At 33.6% G+C, this 20,080-nt stretch overlaps 1 protein-coding gene and 1 long non-coding RNA gene across 4 annotated transcripts in view; both read right to left on the bottom strand.

The window, feature by feature from the left end:
• The window catches only part of LOC111415803 (mediator complex subunit skuld), a 34,909-nt gene that overhangs the window by 14,742 nt on the left and 87 nt on the right, over positions 1 to 20,080 (bottom strand). For 2 of the 3 annotated variants that reach the window (XM_023047671.2, XM_023047674.2), the window contains exons 2-9: positions 6,426 to 6,762; positions 5,802 to 6,119; positions 4,909 to 5,244; positions 1,828 to 2,083; positions 1,601 to 1,720; positions 733 to 1,200; positions 487 to 676; positions 48 to 299 (exon numbers count right to left, since the gene is read on the bottom strand). In XM_023047671.2, the coding sequence (XP_022903439.1) occupies positions 48 to 299; positions 487 to 676; positions 733 to 1,200; positions 1,601 to 1,720; positions 1,828 to 2,083; positions 4,909 to 5,244; positions 5,802 to 6,119; positions 6,426 to 6,762 (2,277 nt within the window). The remainder of the gene's footprint in view (positions 1 to 47; positions 300 to 486; positions 677 to 732; positions 1,201 to 1,600; positions 1,721 to 1,827; positions 2,084 to 4,908; positions 5,245 to 5,801; positions 6,120 to 6,425; positions 6,763 to 20,080) is intronic. The other variant, XM_023047675.2, reaches the window with a different exon arrangement.
• Positions 16,272 to 20,072, bottom strand: LOC139429841 (uncharacterized). The gene is made up of 2 exons (XR_011640412.1): positions 18,645 to 20,072; positions 16,272 to 18,545 (listed from the first exon to the last, which is right to left on the bottom strand). It is a non-coding gene; the product is annotated as an uncharacterized lncRNA (long non-coding RNA).

Genomic DNA, 20,080 nt, shown 5'->3' with positions numbered 1-20,080 from the left:
CAAAATTACATTAATAAATAAATTTTAATAGAATAAATCAAATTTACTGCTTCATCACTGCTTGTATCATCCGAATGTTCAAAAATCTCATCAAGATCTCTAAACGAAGGTTGGAGATCTTCATTGGTCAATAATCTAAGGTCTTTTTTAACATCTTTTGGCTCTTCTTTAATTGTAATTCCGGTACGTTTAAAACTATCGAGATGACAATCACTATTTGGACCTTCCTCTTCAAAATCGTAAGGATCGCCCGGTCTTTTTATTCCATGGCCGGGTAATATTGTTGTTTCTGTTTCCATCTTTAATAATTAATAATAATTATTATTATTTTGTAATAATTTTATTTATTCTGTAATAATTTATTTTATTTCGGTAATAAATAAAATATTTGGGTTCACTTTATTTTTAAATTTAATTTTGATTCCAAAATAAAATAAAAAATAATATAAATAAAATTATTTTATTATAAAAAAAAAAATAGATTACCTCAAGGCCTGGTTCTTGTTTAATGTCATGAATTAAAAACGGTTCTTTCCTAATATTATTAACAGACAGATCATTATTTGTAAGCGAATCCCCGTTTTGTTTAAACATAGAATACAAGTCTTTGTTTGATCTGTTATTTCGTTGGATGTCTTTCGAATCCAACTTAATCTTCTTTACAGGATGATTTAACCTAAAATATTAATAAATTATTTATAAGTAATTAATAAACTAAAAAAATTTAATTACCAAGCATTTAATGTTGAAAAATCATAAAGTAAATCCAAAGTAAGATCTTCTTCACCAACAGCCGATTCGTATTCTTTTGAACTTAACGTTGGTCTTTTCAAAATCGGAGCTGTTAATGTTGAAGTGGTTAAATTACTATTTTCGTTCGCGCCATTACATTTTGTTTCTGTTAGCGGATGCGGGCTGTTAATTATCGATCCGGTGCTTTTCGGCGGTTGTTCCGGTGTTTGCGTATTGAGTACTTTTTCAGCGGGCGATTGCCCCGTCGTGGACGGTATAGGCGACAATGTCGGCATAATGAGCATGCCTTGATCGTTGGGGGGCACCGACGCGGGTTGTTCCGAGCTCGGATTGGGCAACGGAGATGGTGCGGCCGATTGCGGACTTCCCACGGATGGAATTGCGAGCGATTCTTGCGTACGAGGATACGAAGGCGGCCCACCATGTGGCGTACACGAACCCACACACCTGAAACGGACAAAAATTCTCTTTAATATAAACTTTACAAAAATTAAAATAAAAAAAAACATCCCTGGAGGCATGCTTCAGCGACCAGTTTAGTGTTACAGTTAATCAAGCGATGAAACCTACACCAGCAAATTGTGAAATGAAACTTACCTCAAGGGCAGGTGTGAATTTGTTAATTTTTAATCATGGCTCAATGTTTGGACTTAATTTTTTTATATGAGGCTTTTATAATTAAACCAAACCGATAAAAGCTTGTTAAAGGATAAATAATATATGAAAACCTCAAAAAAAAAGTGAATTAATTTTAATTAAATCGAGTTATCAAAAATTAAATTAAACTGATGTTAAAAAAAAATGAATGAGTGAGTGCGATAGCCCGTCACCCAAAGCGGTGACCAACCTGTCGTTCTCTGGAGGCACGGGGGAGCGTCTATGGAAGGGGATTCTGCCCCGCGCCCCCTTGCAGGGCCGCGGCGAGGCCCACTTACTGCTCGTCATGCTGCCCACGTACTTTCTACACCTGCAATACACGTGCACTCAACACAGTTCAATCTGGACACTAGGTACGTACTGCGTACAGGTAAGCTACCTAAGAGAACTACCTACCACTGATCATAACAAACTTACCTTGAACACGAGCAGATGACCCTTTTTAAAGGATCGACAAAATCCCATTCGCCAGGACCTGAAGATCCTTGCGCCGTCCCAGCTTGCCCCAACATACATTCTTGCCAAACTCGTTCCGGAAACACCGAAGCCGCCGTTGAAGGCCGTTGCATAGATGCGGGGTGCTCCACCGAAACTGGAAAAGGCCCAGGATGTGGCACTTTACTATTAATTGGAACAGGAGATGCTGGTGGTGTTTGTAAATTCGATGGGATATCTAAAAAAGTCATTAAATTAATATACAGGTGTTTCTAAAGGGTTTTAACGCTTTGTACTATTTATTACATGAAATTTAAACTCATCAAGAACTCACAAATCTGCACCAAGATTTTAATTTTTTTCCACCATTTTTATTACGGAGTATGAAGAGGATGTTTTTCTGAATGTAGTACAGTCAATATTAATATTGCTTACATAAGAAAATTTTCGTAGAAAAATCACCTTAAAGTTTAACTACTTCTAATTTGTTGACATGATAAAAATAGCAGTAGCCATGAGTATCTATGGTAACCAATTATTTTAAACAATTTTCTAAGTGTCAAAAAATGATTTAGTAAGTAGTTGACCTCCTTAATGCAACATTACCTGAATAAAAACTGCTTAGCTCACTGTGACTAAATTAAAAAAACATGGACATCTTAGAGATTTCTCAAAGTCTGCCCGACCGAAACGTTTCAGGGGAGGTTGTTTTTTCTGGGCAATACTGTCAGCGGTACTGGGTCGAATTTGGACATTAGTAAATCAACATTATACAAAATATTCACGAGCAATGAGTCGTAGTTTTTCCAACAACAATTTTGCTACGATGACGAAGACTTTGTCAAAAACATATTTTTTCCAACGAAGGAACATTCACATTGAGTGAACAAGTAAATACACAAAATTGTCGGTATTGGGCTACCCAAAATCGACATTGGGCAAGAAATAAACTATGGTGTAGCGAAATAGTATGGTGAGTTCTTATTTTTTAAAGAAACCTTAACTAAAGGGAGGTTTTTAGATTTTTCCAAAACGATATAAATTTAAAATTTAAATCTTTTTCAGGATTTTTTTAATAAACCGTTTATAATGATTTTATCACCTATACGCGTTACTTTACGGACACACTGTAGAATTTAAGTCTAACTAGTTTCGGCCTTTGGCCATCTTCAGAGACTCTACAAATAGATTAACATCTATTTTTTTTAAACTAAAACTAAAAACATCCGGATTTAATTATGAAAAAACTTTCAGTTGTCAATGTCAACTTTAAATTTATTATTATATTCGTAATCTTCATAAAATAACCTTTAAAGTGAGTCCAAATTTGATGCATTTATCTCAAAAAACCAAAAAATTTGAACTTTCAATTTTTAATTTTGACATATTTGTCAACTTCATAAAAAATCCTTTAAAATGAGTCCAAACTCGAGATATTTAACTTTAATATTAATGGAAATACAATCACTTCCGGTTTGAAACGTCAACGTCAATTTTGACATATTTGTCAACTTCATTAAAAAACCTTAACCCAAAATACAAAAAAATTGGAATAAAAAACTTTAAACCATAAATTAGCAACAATGAAGATAGCAATTTAATTTTTAAATATTAATACCAACCTTAATTTTTTATTTTTTTTTATTATATTTTTGATTTTGTGACAAATATTAAGACATTCTTATAAAAATTAGGAATATGTCAAAATGACATTGACATTTCAAACCGAAAGTTGCCTATATCTAGAGTAATATTGAAATTAAACGTATCATGTTTGGACTCATTTTAAAGGATTTTTCACGACGATTACAAATATGTCAAAATTGACGTTGACATTGTCAACCGGAAATTGACCATAGCTTCTTTAATATTGAAGATAAATATGTCGTGTTTGTACTCATTTTAAAAGATTTTTAATGAAGATTGTAAATATATCAAAATTGAGGTTGACATTTTAAACCTGAAATTAGTTATGATGTAATAGAAGTTTTATAACTGATGTTAATCTAGTGTTAGTCACTTTTCCTATTCCACTTTTCATATTTGTCAACTTCATAAAAAATCCTTTAAAATGAGTCCAAACTCGACTTATTTAACTTTAATATTAATGAAAATACAATCACTTCCGGTTTGAAACGTCAATTTTGACATATTCGTCATCTTCATTAAAAAACCTTTAAAATGAGTCCAAACTTGACGCACTTATCTCAAAAAACAAAAAAGTTAGAATAAAAAACATTAAACCCGAAGTTAGCAACAATGAAGATAACAATTTAATTTTTTAATATTAATACCAACCTTAATTTTTTATTTTTTTTTATCATATTTTTGTTTATTAAGCATTTTATAAAAATTAATGAAATTGACATTTCAAACCGGAAGTTGCTTATATCTCGAGTAATATTGGAATTAAACGTATCATGTTTGGACTCATTTTAAAGGATTTTTCACGACGATTACAAATATGTCAAAATTGACGTTGACATTTTTAACCGGAAGTTAACCATAATTTCTTTAATATTAAAGATAAATATGTCGTGTTTGGACTCATTTTAAAGGATTTTTAATGAAGATTATAAATATGTCAAAATTGAGGTTGACATTTTAAACCTGAAGTTAGTTATCATATAAAAGAAGTTTTATAACTGAAGTTAATCTACTGTTAGTCATTTTCTTTTTATTTTTAACGTGTTTTTTGGGTCATTTCACATTGACTACAAAAAATCGTCGATTTTTAAGCCACATTATGATTCTTGAATTTCTCCCAAGTTTCTTAATATTTCTTTTGTTAAAAAAGAGCGTTCTTAAATTCATTTTACATTTTGTAAGTTAGTAACTAATAATCTGATTTCGACTTTGATATGTGATCTTTTTTAACAAAACAAAAAGAAATATTAAGAAACTTGTTTGCAAAATGGATAAGATGAGAGTTACTTGATTATAGGTATAGCTGTTTGAGTTACTTCATGTATTAATTAGGATTTTAAGTTTCATGTAATAAATACGAAGCGTTAAAACCCTGATATTCGTTACTCTGTATAATATATAAATTAATTTAATTACTCGAAAAATCCCCATTTCCATGTTTGGTGGTGCCATTTGCGGAGGAATTTGTATTGGTGATGGTAACAAGAGGAGTGGTAACATTAGAATCAACGGAAGTCGGGGCTGAATTATTCACGGTATCGTCAATGTCCGTTACGAGAACGTAGCCCGAGGGATATCGCATCTTCATCCCGCCAACAATCACCTCCACGACTCCATTCTCCGTCGGAGATTGCAAATAATTTTTGTCTAAAGGAAAAAAGTGTCCCCAATCTTCCAAAAGACGAGCGTTGTCGCAATTTTTAAACGTCTGTCCGGTTATTGTTCCCGCCAATCCAAACGGGGCAAGAATAACTACAACAAAGATTAATTCAAATTAAAAAAAAATTATATGATGTTAAAGAAGGAATTTCCTTCGACGCGCGATTCCACCGCTAGACGGCGCTATCGCCATATCGTAGATAAAATCGCGCAAGCGTTGGGTTCAGCCGCAAAGTTCATTGTACCGAAAAGAGGCTCGTTTCACGGGCGTATTACGAAGCGAAAGCTCAGAACGTAAATTACCTATTTACTAGAACTTTCTAGGGCTTTAATTTTATTATTAAAATAAATATTATTAATTTAAAATTTAATTAGTTTGCTTTAGTTGTTTACAAGCAACAAGTTAAATCGCAACACGCGCACTCCTTTTACGCTTGAAATAGAGTCAATCAAATCCCCGCTCCAATTCAACCCGTTTATAGAGCGATCGGATGGAGACGGAAATAAAACTCGAGGATCTCGTCCAGATTCAGAAGTTGTCGGGCGCGTTCAATACGTTCGTTCTTAAAACGGAATCTCGCTTTACTGACCCATTAATTACGGAGAAGGGACAAGGGCGGTCGCCTCGCCGTTCGAATCGATATGTTTACCTTGCAAACCCGACGTGGACGCCTGCGCCTGATGCAGGTGGCTCTTGCATAGTTTTCGAACGGGCGGATGTTGCCTGACGTCGACGCTAGCGCACACGGAACTATCGCCGTGCACGAAAAACGCAAACGAAAACGATAGATGCACCGAACTGGCGTCCGTCGGTTTCCTAGAGCCCGTATGAGGCTGCACGAACCACTTTCCTATCCTTATGAAGTCCCTCGATAACAAACAACGTTCGATCAAATTGTGTAAAGCCTTGAATAGCAACGATCTGCATTCGTATGATAAACCGCTTTCCCACGATCCTTGTTCACTTTCTGAAATTAAACAAAGAGATAAATTATGATTAAATCATAAAATGCAATAAGATAGAGCTAATTAAAAGATGCCACTTAAACGTTTCTAGCTTATTAGAACCATCTAAATTGTACTTGAAAATGTGACGGTAAGCATTCCAAGGTAAACAAAGCGACGGCGGTCAGATGGCGGTGTCGTCGCTAATCGAACGTGTCTCGCGTGGTCGTCATAGCAACCGAGTGAATTCACGCGGACTCGCTGTGACGCATCGATTATTAGAGGACGGCCAACAACACCAAAAAGCACTCATTCATTATAAAACTCACCGCATTGTAAAAGATCTGGTGCAATTAAATCCTTGAGGTCTGGTTCTTCGCCGTACCAGAAAATCCAAAGTTCCTTAGCCGCGGCAAGACTAAGGGGCGGCGGTTGACTCGGTGGTGGTGGGACCAAGTCGAAAGGATGCGTCGCTTGAGGTGCCGAAACGCGTCTCCAAACGCATAGGATATCCGCTGCAAGACACCGGGCGTAACTTCTCAAAACGACGTCTTCGAGGGGTTCCCCGCCTCCGCTTCCAGCGGGGTGCGCGCCCCCGTACGCTCCCCCAACACCACCTCCTTCGCACCACACCAGTTTACGCCATTTTATACCCGATAATTCGGTCTGAAATGAAAAAAAATAAATAAATTTATTGAAAAATTTCTCAAAATGATGTAATAGACTTATTATTATTTGTCGTCACATAAACTTTATGGGTCAGTGGGTTACTTTCCCATCGCAACGATTAAATCGTTTAGGTGCGCGTGGAATAAACTTCAATGGCAAGCGACGCATCGTAGGGTTTAAACTTTCTGTATCTACACAGAGGACGCTGTAGTACCGTACTTGAAAACGAAAATTACCGTATTTGTACTAAAAATGGTAGTGACACAAAAGGTTTTGCGAAATAAATGCTTTAAAATGAACTATAAAATTTATTTTAAGTATAACAAAATAACAGTTTTTTAACATCTTGTTGAAACCACATTTCTTCGTAGATATTAAGGATTTGTATAGGAAATAGAAATGGCATACGAAAGTATGAATTTTTTAAACAACGTACTCTTTTGCAAAAAAAAACACTTTCGTTGGATGAAATCTACAGGGTGTATCCGAATGACTGCAACAAACTTCAAGGAAAATTTTGGTTTTTTTTCTCAAAAACCATAAACGCTAAGAAAATGAAATTTGGGGAATATGTTTAACTTATAATAGGGCACGTTTTGACCCTATTTGTACGTTCAATCTACCCTTCTAAACTACTAAACGTAACCACCCCCGTTCAATTTATGCCTAGATTTTTTTTATGAAGATGATAAATACATTGGAAAAATTTCAGTTAGATAGATAAAACTATTCTAAAACTTTTTTATCTCTCTGATGTTCTTCTAAAAATTAATAATTTCTGAGAAAAAAAATAATTAAGCAAACACTAACTGTTAAGCTAGGCTTGTCGATCAAAAGTTGGAATGAATTTTAATGAAAAAATCTTAGTAGGCTTTGCAATCTTTGTCAGAAATATTTTTGACGTTTAAATATCAGTGGTTTTCTTACTTTATTATTGTTTTATTATTAACGAGCGTAAATGCGATAGAACTTTATTCAAAAATTAATTTGAAAAACAATAATAATAGTAAGAAAAACTGACATTTAAACGTCAAAAATATTTCTGACAAAGATTGCAAAGCCTACTAAGATTTTTTCATTCAAAATTCATTCCAACTTTTGATCGACAACCCCGTTGTTTAACGGGCAGTGTTTGCTTTACTATTTTTTTTTTCTCAAAAATTATTCGTTTTTGGAAAAATTTCAGAGAGACAAAAAAGTTTTAGAATACTTTCATCTATCTATGTAAAATTTTTCTAATGTATTTATCATCTGCATAAAAAAAATTTTCGCAAAAATGCAAAGGGGGTGGTTACGTTTAGTAGTTTAGAAGGGTAGGTTGAAAGTACAAATAGGGTCAAAACGTGCCCTATTATGAGTTAAACATATTCCCCAAATTTCATTTTCCTAGCGTTTATGGTTTTTGAGAAAAAAAAATTAAACCATAATTTTCCGCCATTTTTGAAGGGGTGTAGCTCCTTAGGGGATCCGAAGTCGCCCATGGTTCATATATCAAAGTACCCTTAAAATTCACTAAAGAATCACCCCTTGAAGTTTGTTGCAGTCATTCAGATACACCCTGTATACAGGTAAGTCAGAAAGAATGGGAAATCCGAATACCGGAGACACTAGAGTGGTTTTTAATACACAGGGTGTTGAAAGTTAATTTTTTATTCCGAAATTTCTTGGTAATTTTGAAGGTTTTTGTACTATTAACATAAAATTTGGTAGTTAGATGTTTTCGAGCATGAGAAATACGAATTTGATATTTATTTTGTGATTATTACGTTTGAGATATCAAGTCATGACTATTTTGTCAGTTGAGGTATGGTGAATTAGAACCAGAAATCTGAAGAAGTTTTCAATTCTGCACAAAAAAGGTACTCTTGCTTACATTGTCTAAGTCTACTGGTTTCCAAGTTATCTGCTTTTAATTGTTTCAAAGTAATTTTAAGGTTAACTTTTTTGGTAATAACTTTACTGTTAGTAAAAATGATTATTGCACACGGAAATTAGAGCCAATTAACAGGCAATTGTCGACACATAAGCGGAAAAATAACCCAACTTTGCTTATCTTAAAAAATAAATATTTTAGAAGAAAAAATACATTTAAACAATTAAAAGTAAATAATTCGAAAACCGATAGGCTTAGACAATTTCAATAAGAGTACCTTTTTTATGTAAAATTGAATACTCTTTGTGATTTGCAGCTCTTATTGGTCGTAGCTGTCGAGCCAAAAAACTTATGATTTGATTTATCAAACGAGCACCGTGTATCTAGCGCCCTCTACGAGCAATAACAAAACAAGTTTCAAATTCGTATTTCTCATGCTCGAAAACATAAAACTACCAAATTTTATGTTAATAGTACAAAAACCTTCGAAATTATCAAGAAATTTCGAAATAAGAATTTAACTTTCAACATATTTTGGTGTCTAGTATCCCCGGTATTCGGATTTCCCATTTTTTCTGACTCACCCTGTATATATAAAAATGAATGTTTGTCTGTATGTCCTTTATAGAATCGTAAATTATGCATTTGATCATGTGATGATCTTTAGCAAAGTTATTGTGCATGAGCCCACGAAGATTTCTATGCAACAATTTTTTCAACATGAACAAAATCAATAAAATGACTAAATTGAATATTTGCGTAATGTCTTTCCTTCAAATTTATTTTAGTTGGTAGTGTAGCAACGCGCGCAGGGTACAGTTAGTATAATACAGGGTCATCCACGACGGCCGTCCATTAGAACTTTACAGGGTTCTGGTCAATACAAAAATTTGAAAATTCAGATTTAAGTATTATTAATTGCGTTCTCTTCGACTAAAATATTTTCAGATTTCTAGCACTTCCGGTTATACCGAAAGTCGCCACCTACTTTATTTTTTTAAATAGAACACAGTATATATATTTTTACATATTTGGATTTGTCTGTTTTCGAGGTTTATGAATGACTTTACTTTTTGCAATTTGATTCGGCCGTTCTCGAGTTATTCGAATTTTTCTAGAAAAATCTGCTCCAGCAGACATTTGTTAAAAAAATCAGAGAACACTCGATTTTTGGGATATCAATTTATTATTCAGAACATGCGTAAGCAACATGATGGAGTATGTTTTGGTGCCGAGTACGGCTGTCTAGATCGTTTGGTCACTTTACTACGGCACGTTAACTTTTCGAAATTTGGAAATACCATAACTTCATTTTTTTAAATGATACCCCCCATATTTTATTACTTAGTCGTCTTCGGCGTCTCATTTTGCATCTTTTATATTCGATATGTCCTATGCCTAACATTAATAGTTTGAGAAATAATTAGGATTTTTTGAAAAATGCACACATATCATATCGATATTTAACCTATTTAACCTGTGTCATGAATACCTAGTGTGACCTAGTGTATAACCATATGAACTGGCCTTTAGAAAATTTGCAGACTTCTGTGTTTGATGCCAGCTTCTTACTAAAATATTTTCAGGTTCCGGTTGCTTGCGGTTACACCGGAAGAGGTGACAATTTTCATATTTCAAATGGAACACCCTGTATTTCATTACATTTTTGAAATTTTTGTTCAATTTTAGGCCCCTGTATATTGCAGCCGACACGTACGCGCAATTATTTGGTTGCACTCTCCATAAATTATTATCAAATTCAAATAATCCTCATTACTAAATTCCAAATGTGGCATTTCTTGAGAACAGATCACTACAAAAAGTCACACCAACAGAAATAAACCATAGCTTTACCAAATGTCAAACTGTTTACTCTTTCCTTACTGATCCTCTGATAATACATAACCACAACAACATTCCCAACACAAAATTTTTTTTCCGGCGCTCAAAGTAGATGATTTATAATAATAAGTAATAATAATAAGTACGAAGGCTTTCACGACCGGTGTGAATTAAACTAAAATTAGAACTAAAACTAGAACTAACACTAGAAACTTTCGGGTTTCAATCACTCAAACCAGTTTCTAAAGAAGGTTGCAACATGGCATCCGAAACGTCAAACCTTTTATTAAAAGACGCACGACAAAACCCGAAAGTTTCTAGTGTTAGTTCTAATTTTAGTTTAAGTAACGTTGTAGTTGACATTTTTGATTGAAAAATGTTATAAAACTCAGGATGTTCCATTTAAAATATGAAAATTGTCACCTCTTCCGGTGTAACCACAAGTATCCGGAAGCTGAAAATACTTTAGTTGAAAAGCTGAAATCAAACATCACAAGTCTGCAAATTTTCAAACCTCCACTTCATTCGGTTATTCACCAGGTCGCACTAGGTATTCATGACACACTAGGTTAAATATCAATATTTGTGTGCATTTTTCAATAAACCCTAATTATTTCCCAAACTATAAATGTTAGGTATAGGACATATGGGATATAAAAGATGTAAAATGAGACACCGAAGACGACTAAGTAATAAAATATGGGGGGTGCCATTTAAAGAAATGAAGTTATGGTACTTCCAAGTTTCGAAAAGGTAACGTGCCATAGTAAAGTGACCAAACGTTCTAGACAGCCATACTCGGCACCAAAACATACTCCATCATGTTGCTTAAGCATGTTCTGAATCCTAAATTGATATCTCAAAAATCGAGTGTTCTCTGATTTTTTGAACAAATTGATTTTTCTCTGATTTTTCTAGAAAATTCGAATAACTCGAGAACGGTCGAATCAATTTGCAAAAAGTAAAGTCATTCATAAACCTTGAAAACAGACAAATCCAAATATGTAAAAATATACAGGGTGTTCCATTTAAAAAAATAAAGTAGGTGGCGACTTCCGGTATAATCGGAAGTGTTAGATATTTGAAAATATTTTAGTCGAAGAGAACGCAATTGATAATACTTAAATCTGAATTTTCAAATTTGTATTTTGGCCAAAACCCTGTAAAGTTCTAATGGACGGTCGTCGTGGATGACCTGTATAATAATTTGAATGACTTGAATATAATTATTGATTTTATTTAGCAACACGATCTTGATTTGTTACATGTCGTATGCACAGCATGCTACAGGCAGTAATATTTTTTTAAAAAGAAAAATAGCAAGTGTTGTACCATTTGGGAATCTTGCCTAAACAGGTCGTCTTTTAAAATAACTTATCATGGGTGCTTTTTTAGAAATGGTGTGTTAAACTTAATAGAGATAAGTTTTTTCAATCTTAACTCAATCAAGCTAATATTTTTTCCGTAAAACTACCGACTTTTGTTGTTTGATTTGTGACTTCTATAGTAGCACGGTTAATAAGGATTGCATTATTAAAAAAATCACTATTAAATTACAAACATTTCGGGCTGTAGTAGATACCTACTTAAAGATATGATCTACAGGAACATTTTTAAACATTTTCGACATGGTTCTTTTCGTATTTTTACCAAAACAGGTATGGGTTGGCCTTTCGCGCGGTATCCGCTTTACGTTGAATTTCGGGACACCTATATATATCGTGTCACAACTGGAATATTATAAAATTTGAACGCAGAATTAGAGTAGGAGAAGAATAAACACAAATACACAAGAATATTATACGGCAATATAACCAACGAAAATATTGTGTGCAATTAACGGCGATTTTTCTCATTGGTTATATTACAGTGTGGTTCCTTGTGTATTGATTGACCAGCATTTTACGCCACCTGTTACGTATTTTATTAAATTAAATTACAGATTTCTAAATTACCATATATTTTTGTATGGTATTTTTGAACCGTACACCGTACGTTTAGTGGAATTACGTATGGCAACACTGTATCTAACAGATACGACACCGGCTCTTGGCGTCAATTGAAATTGGCCGTTGAACGTTGATGTTTCGCCTTGACCCGCGAAGTTTCGAAAGTCAGTCAAGGCGAGATATCCAATAATTGCATCAAACGATAAGAACGATTTAATAAATAAATTTTTCTTAAGAATGTTAAATAAATTATTGTTTCGAACGTAAAATGTCCACGGCGTTTCACAGCCAGACACCGTCAATGGGCGGGGAATGAATGGGCTATCGGACCCCCACCGCCGAAACTGCGCGCGAATTTATAGTAGAGTACGTCGTTGGAACGAGAGATTTAACGGGCCGTTAAATATTTCTAATTGCCGGCGTTGCCATTGTTCACGGCATGACCCAGATTCCGGGGACGGTGCAGAAGATAGTGTGGCGAAGGAGAAATTCGCCGGTTTCTCCCCTCCGCCATCGTTATGATCAACAAATATAGACGCCTGGCGCGGAGCTGCTCGCGATTACGACCATCGACGTAGTCAAAACAAGGTGGTACAACAATAACAGGAAAAACTTCTTATCGCTGCGATATTTACCTTATCTCGTAGGTTAACAAATATCTATATTTTGTAAGTGAAATCTAATTTTTTTAATCGGTCATAACCGTTTCCTTTTTAATGCTATTTTAAGAATGTTTTTATTTAATGAACCATGAATCAAGAAACATTCCCAGATTGTATCTTAGATTTATATCTTCATCACTGAGTTACCGCATTGTTACTCAAAGCAACGTTTACACCAAATAGTAACTCTAATAAAGTATTGTGTGGATCATCACTGTCTCAAATCCAACATTTATCGATGTGACCAAAGAGTTGGTTTAAAGATAACATTTTATTTCATTGCTTCGTCTTATTGATGTATGATAAATAAAGTTCCAAATATATTTGCCCCCTTTCTAGGCTGTTGTGAAAACATTATTTGTTTGAGAACATATATTATCTTCCACATAGTTTATCTTTGATTATCAATAAGTCTTTGGGTCCATTTTTGATTTGGGATCCATATACTTGGTGGTTTTTCCAATATTAGTATGAAACTGAATTCTCCAAAATCAAGATATATTTAACCTTCACGATGATTCTTTAACAAAATTTCAACGTATAATTATAAAAGTTATTAGAAAGAAGAAAGCATACTACGTAAATTCTTGGTCCTCAAGTTTAGCCAAGATCGCTTGCGGGCGAGGATTTACATTTAATGCCATAAATATCATTCCAAACTTGGTTAACATAAATTCTTCGTCCTTGAGCTTAGTCAAAGCCGCTTGCAAGCGAGGCTACCATATTCATCCAAATTTGGTTAATAAATACTACATAAATTCTTGATCCTCAATTTTAGCCGAGGACGTTTGCGGGAGAGGCTTTATAATTAATACCTTATTCCATAAATGGTTAATAACTATACAAATTCTTGGTCCTCAACTTTAGCAACGGTCCCAAGTGGCCTTGTATAAGTTTCACCAAAATTACTTGTGGTCGAGGCATTGTGTTTTTTTTAGATAGACTATGGGTACTACTTTCAAAATATTTGGCAGTAATATGTTTTAGGATATTCTCTACACGATAGTGATATCATATTTTCAATTGGACGAATTATTTCAAAATTGCAACATTTTTTTAAAAATTGGATTCCCAAAATTTCTTTTTTGTAATTCGCTACGGTAATGGAAGCTATAACAGTACTCAAACGGGTGCTGTAATGAGACTCTTTACAGCATCCGACGCTGTAATGAGATTTTAGTAACATTCTATGGAACCAGTTCAAGTTGGTGACATTGGGTCATTAATTTTTCTAGTTGTCAATGTGACAATTTTTGTCTATGGATGTTTAAACACGTTCTTAGCATCAAATACAAGGTCCACAATGATGAGGACATTGACTCTGAGCAATTTCTCTTATTGTGGGAGGTGTACATCAAACATTTTTTTCAGGTGAATATATTTTGTGTTTTGACAGTTTCTAATTGTCAATTCAAAGTTTCTATTTTCAAGTGTTCCGGTGTTACCAACTGCTACATACCTATTTCCCTACATTGCCAAAATTTACTTTATTTTTGTTAAAAAAAAGTATAAAAACGCGAATCACAAAAAATAGCACAAAAAACACGTTTCATAAGACTTAAAGCACTCATTCATTAAATTGAATTCGTGCATTTCAAGCGTGTCTTACGAAACTTGTTTTTTAATATACTATTTTAATATTGAGATCCTAAAAACATTCTTTTTACGATAGTATTTTGTTTTTCTTAAAAATTCATTTCTTTCCCCATCAAAAACCAAACTAACATTTTAATCTAGTAGCGCATGTATATTTTACACTCGATGTTATTTTTGTCCCAATAAATAAGATATTTATTACGAAATAAAGTTTAATTGTTTCTTTTGTGACAACTAGTGTTCGGAATATCGGAATCCCGGTAATACCGATACCGGGATCCCGACCGATTTTTGCCAAATTTGAATACCGGTATTTTTTCCACAATACCGGTATTTTTCGGTATTTTCGTATTTTTGTAAATTTTTATTTTCCGTAAAATTAATGATGCTATACCATCACTAACACTTGTCAAATTAGCAGTGGAGGCTCTATGCCGAAGAGATGCAAATCTCTTAACGGCAGATGTAGCTGTAACATTTATGATAGAAACTCTTAAAGAATCAAATTTCCCAATTGCAAAACTTACATAATACTTTATTACAGAGACTATTAGAACGTCACTCAAGTTTGTCTCAAGTATTACAATACCTACATAAGTACACAAAATAACTTTTTTTTTCGTTATTAACCAAAACGAATATAAGACAAAAAATTCTAAGTTTATTAAATAGACTATCGGGCGAAAACAAAGAAAACCTACCGAGTACATAACATGAACAAAAATATTTAACTAGTACATCAAGTGAATAAGAATAAATATCGCTATTAACGAAAAATTATGATCTGCTCCACTAATTTCCAAAAGTATCACTTTGGAAGAAGCAGTCATCTTCAAAAAATTTATGACTACATAATCACCATTCCTCCAACAAGCGTGGAATCAGAGAAGGTTTTCTTATCAGTCCAAAGTTTTTGTACAACAATCCGTTGTAAACTTAATGATAATAATAAAAACCATAAAAAAACTTCTAACTTGCGTTTATTTATATAAAGTCGTACTAGTTTCGGGTTACCGCATCATCAGCGACAAAGTCAATGAAGCTATAAAAGGTGCAGACTGGAAATCAAGAGAAAGTAAAGCATTTTGCTATCTGATGGATAAACAAAATGAAGATAAAGTTGAAAATACAAATGGCGACGTTAAAATGTGGAATGTTAAAAATTTGAAAATCGAATAAATCTTTAAGATCGTATTAAAGATGTGTTGGTGGGATGAGATGAGGCGAGACTGATTTAGTCGATTTTCTAATTTTTAACATTCCACATTTTTAACGTCGCCATTTGTATTTTCAACTTTATCTTCATTTTGTTTATCCATCAGATAGCAAAATGCTTTACTTTCTCTTGATTTCCAGTCTGTACCTTTTATAGCTTCATTGACTTTGTCGCTGATGATGGCGTAACCCGAAACTAGTACGACTTTATATAAATAAACGCAAGTTAGAAGTTTTTTTATGGTTTTTATTTGATCATTATTCTTGCAACATGGATAACTCTTTCAATTAATGATAATACAATAGAAATCCTATGTATTTGATTATTTATTTTTATCTGGTGGGCGCTGGTTAACAACAAAATCTTGGTTTTACGTTTCCATAAACTTTATTATTAATTACACTTAAACTATACATATAAATTGCGATTAGTTGTGGCGAGAGTTATATAGGGAGCCTTGCTCCGCGTAAATTGAAGGGGTACTGTTTCGGTGTGTGTTAAATCGAAGACTGACTAACTGATACGAGTTGAGCTCGCAGGCTCCTTCTTTATTTTAGGTCATAACTAAAAACCCTTACCTAAACACCGAAATACCCCAACGCATTCCCACACTTAACTCCACCCAATAAATAATGCGATAAAAGACTCTAATATTGCGACTCGAGATACTTCAAATCTAGACTAAACAAATGAGGCGATACAAATAAATCCAATATAAATGAACTAATATAATATAAACCTATCAAATCTAATATAAATTAACCAATATAATATAAAATCTAACAGTATTTGAAGAGCACATTTTAATAAGTCGTATTACAAATAAGTATTTTGTATTAAGCATTTGCACTACGACTTATTGATATATATAATGAATAATTATTTATTTATTTTACATTTTTATAGTAAATTTATTATCAAATTTCGTTTCATTCATTATTTTACCTCTAGATTTTTAGCACCTTTATATTTTTTTCCAATACCGGTATACCGGTATCACATTGAAAATATACCGAAATACCGGTATTCAATTTTCGGTCGGTATTCCGAACCCTAGTGACAACCGCTACTTGATATTTGCTACGGCTATTGAACTAACGCTAGAAACATTCGGGTTTAGTCATGAAAAAGACTTTCAGTTGTCAATGTCAACTTTAATTTTATTATTATATTCGTAATCTTCATAAAATAACCTTTAAAGTGAGTCCAAACTTGACGCATTTATCTAAAATAACCAAAAAGTTTACTTTTAATTTTGACATAATTCGTCCAATTGAAAGTATGATATCACCATCGTGTAGAGAATGTCCTAAAACATATTACTGCCAAATATTTTGAAAGTAGTGCCCATAGTGTGGCTAAAAAAAATAAGGCGATTACTCTGAAACAGGCTGTATAGTCTTTACGAAGGAACATCCAAACTACAACATAGGAGTGACTCACAAACGCAGAACGTTTTTGAAACCACTAAATGCTTCTCTAATCCCTAAAAACAATAAACAATAATGTTTTTTTAACAATAATGTTCACTTTCATATTTAACCTCACGTTTGTAACGTACATATGTATAAATAAATAAAGTTTTACTTCAATAACTTTGTTTCTGTTCTGACTACACGTGATTTTATATAACAGAAGTCTATTAGCCTTTTAGTATCCTACTAAAAAGTTTGGTACTGATTGTAATTTTCCTATTGTAATCAAATCATGTTTGGGATCTCTTTTAATTTTGAAAGACTTGCCAAAATTAGTTCCCTAGTAGGGATTAGATGCGTTAACGTTTTTTGTCGACTCTTTTTAACGATATATTCAAAGTATATATTTCTGGTGCTGATTTTGGAAACACTTTTTCGAATAAAATTTGCTTTACACTGAAATAGCTGTATTTATTTTAAACTTAGATGAAATCGTCAATTCCTATATATTATGCCAGATCTCCCTTAAACGCTTTCGTTAGATCTTTTTGGTGTGTCAACCTCATTACTCCTTCTTTTGACACCTTCATCGCAACCGCGTTAGCCAAACCCAATATTATTATTAACTATGTTTTTAGACCATTTTAAGACTTCTTTGTTGCCATTTGACATGATTGATACTCGCAGTGTTGTTGTGTAAATCCACCTACATTAATAAGATCGTTATTAATAGGCTTGATTGCAACCAGAGTCACCTCGGGAAGTGTGTTGTATAATTGAGTGTGTAGCCATAAAACATCAACAATCTAAAGCTATTTTTCGTGGCGTGGTTGTTGCCCTTAGATCTTTATTCTTTTTTGTACTAAACAGTTTACTCATTTTCTAATTACTTCCATTTCTTTCTAAACTGTCTCATCGTTCTATTTTTGTAAAATTTGTACAATTTCATTTGTACATTTTTTTTGTTCACTTACACTGTAAAGAGGTGTAATGATACAGGCAAAGATTGTTTTTTATTACAGCAATTTTTGAAGTCAAATGACCTTGATCTCTCTAAAAATATAAAAGCCACGATGAGGAGGCCTTATCACAGCATAATGCGTCGTCTAAAATATTTTCTGCTGAAGATGCGAATCTTATTAAGTTAACAGATTGGGAGCAAAATTCTTCTTTGCTTCAATTTCATCTTTTGCCGCAATATCGTCTTCGTTATTTTCAAAATTATCACTAAAATAAATCAAATTTTTTAAGAAATAATTTAATAATTATTATTCTCATCTAGAAACGTTCTGGTCGTTTCTAGAAAGGAAAAGAATGTATGCCAACCTCGTAATTTTCGGAAATACCCTTGCAAACCTCATATTTATGCTACACTTTCACTTTCATCGCGGTCGATAATTTTATCGTTACTTTCCACAACAAAAACAAACGCACAAATAACTTTTTATTAACCCAACCAATACATTTACATAAAAATAAAATTAAAATTAGATTTGCATTTCTTGACCGATGTTGGTACGTCTTTTTCGTAAATGTGGCAACGCGGCGAACCGGTGACAGTTCTTCGGCGTGTACACTCCGTAACACAAGCGCAGCTGATTCGAAATTCGATGTCGTTCCGGTGAGGAGTGCGACAACAACGACGATAGCGCACTCTCCAGGAATCTCCGCTACCTGTTTTTAGAGACGCGCAACAATTTGCAAGCGACAGAAAGAGATAACGAGAGAAGCACCGTGAAAACCACGGCCCCACAAGATACCGCGGTTATGTAAATCTCGACCGCATCGAGCGCGCGTGGCCCTTTATTTTTAAAAACGCATCAACAATAACAATAGGAACAAAACAATTTATTATCTGTATCGTTATCAACAAATCTAATCACATTAAAACATAGAATACAATAATTAAATGAATAAATTTAAAAAAATTACATTGACGTTTAAGTGTCAAATTATAAATTTGACGTTTGAAGTGTCAATTTTATATTTGAGGTTAATGCTCTTTTTTGTAACGAATTTTGATTAAATTTAAAAAAAATTCCAAGGATGGTTGCAATAACGATTTGATTCATTGATATTGATAAGCGATTAGTAATTAGGAAATGATCGATGCGATGGAATGCGTGAATTTTTCGTGGAAAAAGTCAAGTTTTCAAAGTAAAACCCGACTCGTTTGGAATGGACAAGGTCGTTGAACATAAAGACAGGTCGCAGCCGGCTTAGAAAACACGGCAGCAAGCAAAGAGCGCGATCCAGATATTCGTGAAGAGAAACGCCGAGACCGTTACACGTCGACGACATGGCAACAGGGCGCCTTCTTCGCCCGAACGAACCAACGAAACGGCCCCGTACCCGTTTGTTAGTGTGTGTGTGTGCGTGTATCGTTCACACTCATTCCACTTATGTATTTATTATTATGCTTATGTTTCAACGCCCGCACACACAAAAAAAATTAAATAAAATAAAATAGAAAGATCCAGAAACAAACAACATAACCTCACTAAAATAAAAGAAAACAAAGAATCCTAAAATTCGTCGTTTGTTTTATCGCTATAGTTACGTCAGACGAGAAAAACAACACACACTTAAATACACAGAGATAGAGAATACGAATTGAGATGTCAAAGTTCTTGAAATAAACAATTTCGCATCGATGCAAAAATAAAAAATTATCGTTACTAATTGCGTGTATTAAACGTAAATACACTTTGATTTAAAAATAAAGCAAACGTAAGAAATAAAAGGAGGTAAACGGTACTTAC

Source organism: Onthophagus taurus, chromosome 5, assembly GCF_036711975.1.
Source record: "Onthophagus taurus isolate NC chromosome 5, IU_Otau_3.0, whole genome shotgun sequence".
NCBI classification, from domain to species: domain Eukaryota; kingdom Metazoa; phylum Arthropoda; class Insecta; order Coleoptera; family Scarabaeidae; genus Onthophagus; species Onthophagus taurus.
Note: the sequence above shows the minus strand (reverse complement) of the source record. Positions and strands in the feature narration are given on the sequence as shown.